Source organism: Triticum aestivum, chromosome 7D (assembly GCF_018294505.1).
Source record: "Triticum aestivum cultivar Chinese Spring chromosome 7D, IWGSC CS RefSeq v2.1, whole genome shotgun sequence".
In the NCBI taxonomy this organism is placed as follows: Eukaryota; Viridiplantae; Streptophyta; class Magnoliopsida; order Poales; family Poaceae; genus Triticum; species Triticum aestivum.
Window position 1 is genome coordinate 615,776,855 of NC_057814.1, and position 9,226 is coordinate 615,786,080.

Genomic DNA, 9,226 nt, shown 5'->3' on the forward strand with positions numbered 1-9,226 from the left:
TAATATTCGACGATGTACAGACGCATGGAGATGATGTAGTTTTGCTTATAATTGACTGCATCCTAATTTGAATACTACTTTATTTTGTGATTTGATTTTGCTTATTGAATGCTCAAAGTGGAAAACTACTCCTACTTTGAATGCTAAAATTGGAGAGCACTATGATTAGTTGATAGCTTATAGGGTTTTTGTTTTCGCAGAAATCTAGGAGCCCCCGGCCCCTCCATCATCCCCGCCGTCGTCCCCGTCACCGCCCCCTCCGACATCGAGGTGAGACCAGCCAAATCCTCTTTTAGAAAGATAATTCAACGATATTTCGGGTTGACTGTAAGTCTGTCGAGTCTCCACCATATATGAGAGGACGAAGAATCCCGACTGTTGTCGTGGGGGTAGCTTCTCCTTCGTTCCCGTGTGCTAGACAATTTGGTGTAATGCACTCGAGAACGAAAGGAGGAGCTACCATCACCGACGGTCGCAAATGTTAGAGAGGAATCAGTGAGGGAGAGTTCCACCATATATATATGAGAGGACGAAGAATCCCGACTGTTGTCGTGGGGGTCGCTTCTCCTATGTTCCCGTGTGCTAGACATTTTGGTGTAATGCACTTGGGATAAATGGAGGAGCGACCATCACCAACGGTCAAATGTATACACCACGTGAGCTGAGAGTTTTCAAGAAAAGACTCGACAAACCGATAGTCAACCCGTGATGAATAATAATGATCTAACTTAGGTTTTTTAGTACATATATTTAATTGTAGACGTTTAATATTTGAATTATGAACATAGAAAATGTCGTACTCGGACGACGAAAGTCTCCCGGGGGAGTGCGACTGGTGCCACGACGACCGAGGTCAGTGCGACAGGCCTCACCTGGACGAAGATCGACGCTTCAGTATTAAGCTGGAGGAGACCTTCTATGTTGAAACGGTACGCAACAACGACAAGTGTTATTTTTTCGTAATTAAGCATGACTTCAACTATTTCAACGTGTACTTTTCATCTTTTACAATTCGGCTAGCTTATCCCATGCCATGCAAAACGCTACGTCTTGGAGAGGATGGGTTTTGGAGACCATGAAAGTACGGAAACAAAGAAAATTCACCTAAGGACCCATCATGATATAGATTTTGAAGTAAATTTGTATAATTCTGAGAGCGTAACCCATTTTGGTTGCAAAAATTGGGAAGCATTTTGCAAGATGTATGGTTTTGATGAGGGTATGCTTGTCACCATGGATCTTGGTGATCCTGACATCGAGCAAGACAATATGGACATTTGGGTCGTTGTCGATACGTCTCCAATTCTACCGCTATGTGAGTTTCTCAAACATGGTTATTAGCTAATTTATATTGTTCATTTCAAAATAGTTGACAGCTTATTTTCATTGACAGCTTATTTTGATTGTTCAAACAATGTGCGGAACATGGTAGACAGAACCTACTACACCGATGGCTCTGACTTAACTTATATGGAGAAAACTCATCTGGTCGGATTTTGTACTGATCTTGAGAATTACAATATGTATTGTAAAACTCCTCCACATTATGGTCAATACGTGCCACTAGTGCACGTGTTGAACTACGGTAACTACTATGGAGATACCCTGGTAAGATTTCTTACTATTACGACATCCGTGCATATTTTGCATACTTCTAAAACTAGTACATCGTTGCTAACTATGAAGTTATTACTATGTTTTTCAACAGATAATCCCAGAGGATTGTATGCCTCATTTGATGTATCAGAATGGTAGGCTTGATGTTTTGAACATACAACCAGGTCATCCTACGAATCTCAACTGTCCATACCGGATTTCTAAAAGAAGTGGAGACATGCAAATCAAAGAATGGAAAAAATGTATGGATAGTCGCAAGGAGGTTCTTGGAAGCAAAAGGAAGCGAAGCGCAAGAATTGGAGACAGGATGATCTCCATTCTCCATAATGGAGAGTCAGGGTCTATATTGTTTTACGCTATTTTACCTTAAAGAGGGTATTTCGGTCCTACCTAATACTGATGATCATGTGCTAAGAACAATTAAGTAGGGTTGGTTCGATGACTATGAGGATGATGATCATATGACTTGTTATTAATAACGAGTAGAAGTTGTATGATGATGATTAGTAGGACTTGTTATTATATATGATGATGCATGATGCCCGCATGAAGAGTTATTATATATCAGCGGGTGAAATGAACATGGATTGGATTGAAGTGAAGGCAACATGCATGTGGTGCATGTCGAAAGTAGTACAATCCAAATTTGATCAAGTTAGGATTAGTATTACTTTCGACATGCACCATATGTTGCCTTCACTTCAATCTAAGCCATGTTTAGGCATAGCAGTACGTAGCGTTGGTAAACCAAGCATGGAGATATAAGAGAGGACACTTCTCTCTAATAGCTACCTAATAACAACCTAAATTAACCCTCAAAACCCCTAAATCGGCCCCTTTCAAAAAAAACCTTAGCTCCAGCCAGATGCTGACGCGTGGATGCCTATTGGTCCCGGTTGGTGTCACCAACCGGGACCAAAGGCCCCCCGTCCTGGGCTGGCCGCAGCGGCCACGTGGAGGACCTTCTGTCCCGGTTCATGTAACAACCGGAACTAAAGACCAAGGGCATTAGTAACGACCTTTTAGTCCCGGTTCACAAACCGGGACAGAAGGCCCTCACGAACCGGGACAATAGGCCCTTTTTCTACTAGTGTACGTGATGCCTATGTAATGATCAGTGCCTGGATATCGTCATAATTATTTGAAGTTCTATTAATTTCCCAACAGTAATTTGTTTACCCACCGTTTGCTATTTTTCTCGAGAGAAGCCACTAGTGAAACCTACGGCCCCCGGGTCTTCTTTTCTCATATAATTGCTTGCGATCTACTTTTCCTTTGCATTTTTATTCAGATCTATTAAACCAAAAATACAAAAATACTTTGCTGCACTTTATTTTATTTGCGATCTATTATTTCAATCTACTATAAATTTCTGGCATCGTTACCCGAAAGGGATTGACAACCCCTTTAACACGTCGGGTTGCGAGGTGTTGTTATTTGTGTGCAGGTGTTGTTTACGTTGTGTTGCTTGGCTCTCCTACTGGTTCGATAACCTTGGTTTCATCACTAAGGGAAATACCTACCTTCGCTGTGCTACATCATCCCTTCCTCTTTGGGGAAATACCGACGTAGTCCTAGCAGACAGGAGCTTTTCTGGCGCTATAGTCTGAGAGCCATCAGGGAGCAGGCTAAAATGCTGACTAAACCCTTTACAACTGAAGTCCTGGCCCAGATGGACTTCCCATTGATTTTTATCAACATTTCTGGGATATAGTCAGGTGGGACCTCATGAAGCTATTAAATGAATTCCAGGCTGGGTAGTCAGACATAACAAGATTGAACTATGGAATCATCACCTTGGTACCAAAAACTGATGATGCCAAACAAATACAAAAATTTAGACCAATTTGTTTGCTAAATGTCAGCTTCAAAATCATTGCTAAGGTGTTGATGAACAGGCTTAGTGCAGTAATTGAACCCATCATTTTACCAACACATGCTGCCTTTATAAAAGGTAGATATATAATGGAGGGGATTGTAGTACTGCATGAAGCCCTCAATACCATCCATCATAAAAGCGAAGTGTTGTACAATTCAAAGTAGACTTTGAAAAAGCATATGACAAGACTAAATGGCCTTTTGTGTATAGAATGCTGAAAATGAAACAATTCCCAGACAAATGGTGTGATATGGTCATGCACACCATGATAGGTGGGCAGGTTGGTATTAAAGTTAATGACAGAATTGGCCCATACTTAAAAACACACAAAGGGTTAAGACAAGGGGATGCCATGTCCCCTTTACTGTTTGACATAGCTGCTGATGCTCTGGCAATTATCCTAGATAAAGCAAAACAGGCAGGTTATGTCAAAGGGGTATTAACCGAGCTAGGAGATGATGGGGTGAATATGCTGCAATTTGCAGATGACACTATCTTCTTACTTAAAGATGATGAGGAAAGTGCAAGAAATTTAAAGTTTATACTTACTGCCTTTGAGCAGATGTCTGGCCTGACCATTAACTTTCACAAAAGTGAGGTTTTCCAATTTGGAGAGGCAATCAACAAGAGTGACATTTATCAGGAAATCTTCACTTGCAAGAGGGAGGAGGTCCCTTTCAAATACTTGGGACTCCCTGTGACTAATGTAAGGCTGGGAAATAAGTTTTGGAAAGGTGTCACAGAGAAAATAGAGAAAAGATGTGTATGCTGGCAGGGGAGGCTGCTTAATATGGCAGGGAGAGTCACCCTCGTACAAGCATGTTTGAAAAACATGCCAATGTACATGATGTCCTTTTATCCCCTGCCAGTGGGAGTGAGGAAGAAAGTTGACTTTTTTAGAGCTAGATTAGTATGGCAGGAAAATGAAGATAAAAAGAAATACCAATTAGTTAAATTGGAGAACTTGTTGTCTACCAAAAGATTGGGGGGGGGGGGGGTAGGAATCTTAAACCTAGAGCTAATGAACAAAGCTCTATTGGCTAAATGGCTGTGGAAACTAGAGACAGAAGATGGAATGTGGATTAAAATCCTTCTTAATAAATATGTGAAAGGAAAATGCATTTCTGAGGGTTTAGGGTTCATTAATATTCAGTGAAATTTGAAATCTCAAAATCCAAAATAATTTCCGAAATATGCGAAATTTCCGAAATTTCGCAGATTTCAGTGATGTCCGAAATTATTCCGTTTCCAAAATAAAAAAACCTCTCTGATGCAATGAGAATTTAGGTTCTGCGAAAACGTTATTAAACTCATGTTGTTGGAGCCTTGCAAATGTCGGAAGATGACATAGATCAAGCTTGATTATACATGCATATAGTTCTATGCTATATGGTGGATTCTTGTTGATTTTACCTCTTTTACAACTTTTGAGGACTGCATTTTCATTGCGTTGGGCAGAATTTGTCACATGCTAGTGTAAAAAGGAAACAGAATTTCAAAACAAACCAAGGTACTCCCTCTTTAAATTTCTTTTTAGAGTCCATGACAGTGTCAAGCCTCTTATATCAAGTTAAAGAGGGAGTAACAAAGAAAGAAAAAAAATCCATTCATGATCATGAAAAGGGCTTGTATGAAGTAGTTTTTATCATATACAAGTCAAAGAATTATAACAAACAAAAGCATAAACGAAAAGGAACCAATGAAAGATAAAAAAAGAATATTGCCCGGGTTGAAGCTCACATTCTATAAAGTCGTAAAAAATATTGCCGACCCCGAATCTTCATCCTTGATTAATGAAAATGGGGTATGCCTATCTGCCATTTGACTAAGAATTAACTAACACTGTGACGATTTAAAAAATTTGGCATACAGATTAAAGAAAAAAAAAAGCATATTCTTGTAATGAACTGATCTGAAAGAAAAAAAAGGAGCATTGTCGACATAGAATTAACTAATTTTGGTTAATTTCACTAATTGTTCGGTGTGTTGTAATAATGTTTATCTAGTGTGAAAAAAGTTATATTTCCTAATATTTTCATCGATAAAAAATATTTGAATTGTACCACGGCTGTTTTTTTTTGACAAAAGACCAAAGGCCATATATTAAGTAGCACAAACCCTTAAATTTTACAGAAAATGAAAAATACATCCAAATCCTTTGTGCGCTGAAGTACTCTTCTTCTGGATCCACAAGTGGTGCGCCATGTGCAAAGGCCGTTGCTGGCTTTAGGCTTCCGTCTCAGCGAAGAAAACTTTAAAACAAGGAGCTTGTAGAAGTAGCGGTGGAAAAGTCGTTGATATAGACCAGAAGATGCTGGCAGCCCTGATCTGCGTCGCAAATAGCCGTTAGCGGGCCGCGCGCGAGCCACGTGGCAGGTACACTTTGCCCTGAGTTGCACTGTAAGCCGAGTGCTTCTCCGAGGCAACTTCGGCTTACCTGAGTGTACGCCGCCGTTCGTTGTTTAAGCCAAGTGCCGGACCGCTATGTTCACGGTGTACACGTAGGTAAGCCGAGTGCACTCTGTTCATCGTGTCGTGTGTCCTTGTGGACATACTCGGTTTAAGTGCACATAAGCCGTAAACCCGTGTTTCAGCACTCGGCTTACGCAACGATACTATGTGAGTTTTTCCTGTAGTGAGAGGCCGAACGTACACCAATCTGAGTATCCGACTTATATTGACCCACGTTGTTGCCGAACGTACACCAATCCGTGTATGATGTATCCGACTTATATTGACCCAAGCTTCAAAAACTTATATTGACCCACGTTGTTGCAAGCCCGAATACCCTATCGCACGAGATAGATCGATGGAGCTGCGCCTATCGCCAGCACCGCCTCGATCGGCCGGCGGACTGGACCGCATCAGCACCCTCTCCAGTGGTGGTGAACGATCAGGCCGCAGCGCACGCGCCCGTTCCTCCCAGCTAGTGGCCAGCATCTTCGAGCCCGTGTTCACCTCCAAGTCTGACTCGCTGTCCCTGCTGCGGCCCGGAAGTCTCTTCGGCTCGCCGGTGCCGTCGCCGCGATCTAGCGGTCCAGGCGGCGTGGACCGCATCAGCGACCTCCCTGACGACCTGCTCCTCCTGGTCCTCGACCGCCTCAGCTGCGTCCGCACCGCCGCCCGCGCCAGTGTCCTATCCCGCCGTTGGCGTGGCCTCTGGACCCGCCTCCCCACGCTCGTCTTCCACAACATCCCCTTCCCCTCCGTCGAACCGGTGCTCGCCGGCGTGGTCTCCTCTGACTCCACCTCCACGGTGTCCCGTCTTGTTATCTGCCCCCCGAATCGACCCTTCTCGGTCCGCGCGGGGGAGCCCCGCGTCAGCCTCGCCTCTCTGCTGCGCACCGCGGCGTGGCTCTCGCCGGAGCAGCTCATTCTCGCCATCCCATCGGGCGAGGATTTCTTTAAAAGTGTCGAGCTGCCGTGCTTCGAGCGCGCCACCTCCATCTCGCTCTACTCCTCCGTCGCCGTCTGGCCGCCGGCTACCGGTGAATTATTCCCCGCGCTCACAACGCTGGTGCTCTCAGGCTGCGCCTCTGCGGCCTACTCCGCCCTCGAGGACCTGGTCCTCCGTTGCCCACGCCTGCGCGTGCTCAGGTACACCCTACCCGGCGGCTTCCTACTGGATATCACGGTGCGTTCGTTGTCGCTGCGAGAGCTCGTCATTGAGGACACCGATCGTTGGACATGGATACGCAAGATAAACTTAGCAGCACCCATGCTCGAGCGACTAATCATGTCCTCCCACGTCGCGGGCCCCACCAGCGTCTCTGTCTTGGCGCCGATGGCAAGCAATATTTTGTGGCGCTGCCATTACAACGGCGGGTTCAAGGAGCTCCCTGACTGGACACTCGAGACGGTGAGCTTGCTGTCAACAACGACGAGGGCGGCGGTGGCAGACGGACCACAACTTCCGGTGCTGCGCATTGGTGCAATCAAGGTCAGTTCGTCACTCATAGGAGTATACTCTAGTACTTCTTAAGAATCCCAAGTTCCCAAGTCCCAACCCGAAGTTCAAAAGGATTTATGATGGAATTGTTTGCGCAAATATGCAGAAACCATATTATTACCGGCGTTTATTTTGGGCGCAAAATGATTTTTCTCGTGAATTAGAGAAACATCTACGGATGCAGGTTGCGGTGCACTTATCTGTCTTGGACTTGGAGCTGCACCTTGCACCTTTGGGCCATGTTTATGGAGCAGTAACGTTTTACTTCCTCAGGATGCATACGATTTGTACTACCATACGTACGCTCAAGGTTGCCGTGCCCCGATCCACGGTAGGTTTGTGATTAATTAATTATAATTCTCTATGTGATGCATTGCTACGTACAAAGACTCTTCTTCTTTAGCAATAACATGTATCATATACCACATGAAACATGTGGTAAGCAATCCAAACAATTCAAAAAAAAAACATGTATCATATATATACTAGTAGCCCTTGTTCAGCATATCAGTTATTTTCTCATTGTGTATATAGTAATTCTTGCTTTTATATTAATTGTTATTCTTAGGACAAAGAGAAATGTCAAGAATATTGTGGCTGCGAGCCAGCCCATTGGAGAAGCCAAATTGTTTCCTTGACGAAGCTTGAACAAGTGGAAATCGATGGTTTCCAAGGAGACAAGCGTGAGTTTGACTTCCTGGAACATATATTGAGATGTGCACCAATGCTTATCAATGTGATTCTCAAGCACTCGGGCGAGGGCGTGCCAAGTGAAGCACAAATTCACGAGCTCTCCTTAGCGCATCCTTCCATGGAATGGCACTATGTTATATCTTCTGCTTCTGTATCTATGGCTGCATAGGTAGCGATGCGATGAGAATTTAGGTTCCGCGGAAACGTTATTAAACTCAAGTTGTTGGAGCACTGCAAATGTGGAAAGATGACATATATCAAGCTTGATTATACATGCATATATCCTAGTTATTATGCTATATGGTGGCTTCTTGTTGATTTTACCTCTTTTAGAACTTTTGAGAACTGCATTTTCATCCCGTTGGGCAGAATTTGTCACATGCTAGTGTAAACCAAACCAAGGTATTCCCTCTTTAAATTTGTTTTAGAGTCCATGACAGTGTCAAAGCCGTCTTATATTAAGTTATAGAGGGAGTAATAGAGAAAGAAAAAATCAAACAAATTATTTTGCCCCGACCACAAGGCATCCATTCATGATCATGAAAAGGACTTGTATGAAGTAGATTTCATCCTATACAAGTCAAAAATTAACCAACAAAAGCATAAACTAAAAAGGAACCACTGAAACATATATTGCCTGGGTTGAAGCTCACATAAAAAATATTGCCCGGTTTTCAAGGAGACAAGCGTGAGTTTGACTTCCTGGAATATCTATTGTGATGTGCACCAATGCTTATCAATGTGATTCTGAAGCACTCGGGTGAGGGCGTGCCAAGTGAAGCAAAAATTCAGTGAGTTTTCCTTAATTAGGGCATCCTTCGGTGGAATGCCACTATGTTATATCTTCTAGTTCTGTATCTATGCCTCCCTAGGTAGTGATGCAATGGGAATTTAGGTTCCGCGAAAACGTTATTAAACTCATATTGTTGGAGCCTTGCAAATGTGGGAAGATGACATAGATCAAGCGTGATTATACATGCATATAGTTCTTATGCTAGATGGCGGATTCTTGTTGATTTTACCTCTTTTAGAACTCTGGAGGACTGCATTTTCATTCCGTTGGGCAGAATTTGTCACATGCTAGTGTA

General features: G+C 43.3%; 1 protein-coding gene across 1 annotated transcript; it reads left to right on the forward strand.

The window, feature by feature from the left end:
* The first annotated feature begins 6,273 nt into the window (after window positions 1-6,273).
* Window positions 6,274-8,307, forward strand: LOC123171436 (uncharacterized). Its single transcript, XM_044588940.1, has 3 exons — window positions 6,274-7,436; window positions 7,552-7,776; window positions 8,014-8,307. Exons 1-3 carry the CDS (start codon window positions 6,306-6,308, stop codon window positions 8,305-8,307), a joined length of 1,650 nt encoding a protein of 549 aa, XP_044444875.1. The 5' UTR covers window positions 6,274-6,305.
* The last annotated feature ends 919 nt before the right edge of the window (window positions 8,308-9,226 follow it).

Bases quoted from the DNA above. Each gene is read 5' to 3' on its own strand.
- LOC123171436 (XM_044588940.1), top strand. From the start codon at position 6,306: ATGGAGCTGCGCCTATCGCCAGCACCGCCTCGATCGGCCGGCGGACTG. The intron at 7,437-7,551 runs GTCAGTTCGTCA...GCAAATATGCAG, and splicing joins TGCGCATTGGTGCAATCAAG to AAACCATATTATTACCGGCG. The intron at 7,777-8,013 runs GTAGGTTTGTGA...TGTTATTCTTAG, and splicing joins TTGCCGTGCCCCGATCCACG to GACAAAGAGAAATGTCAAGA.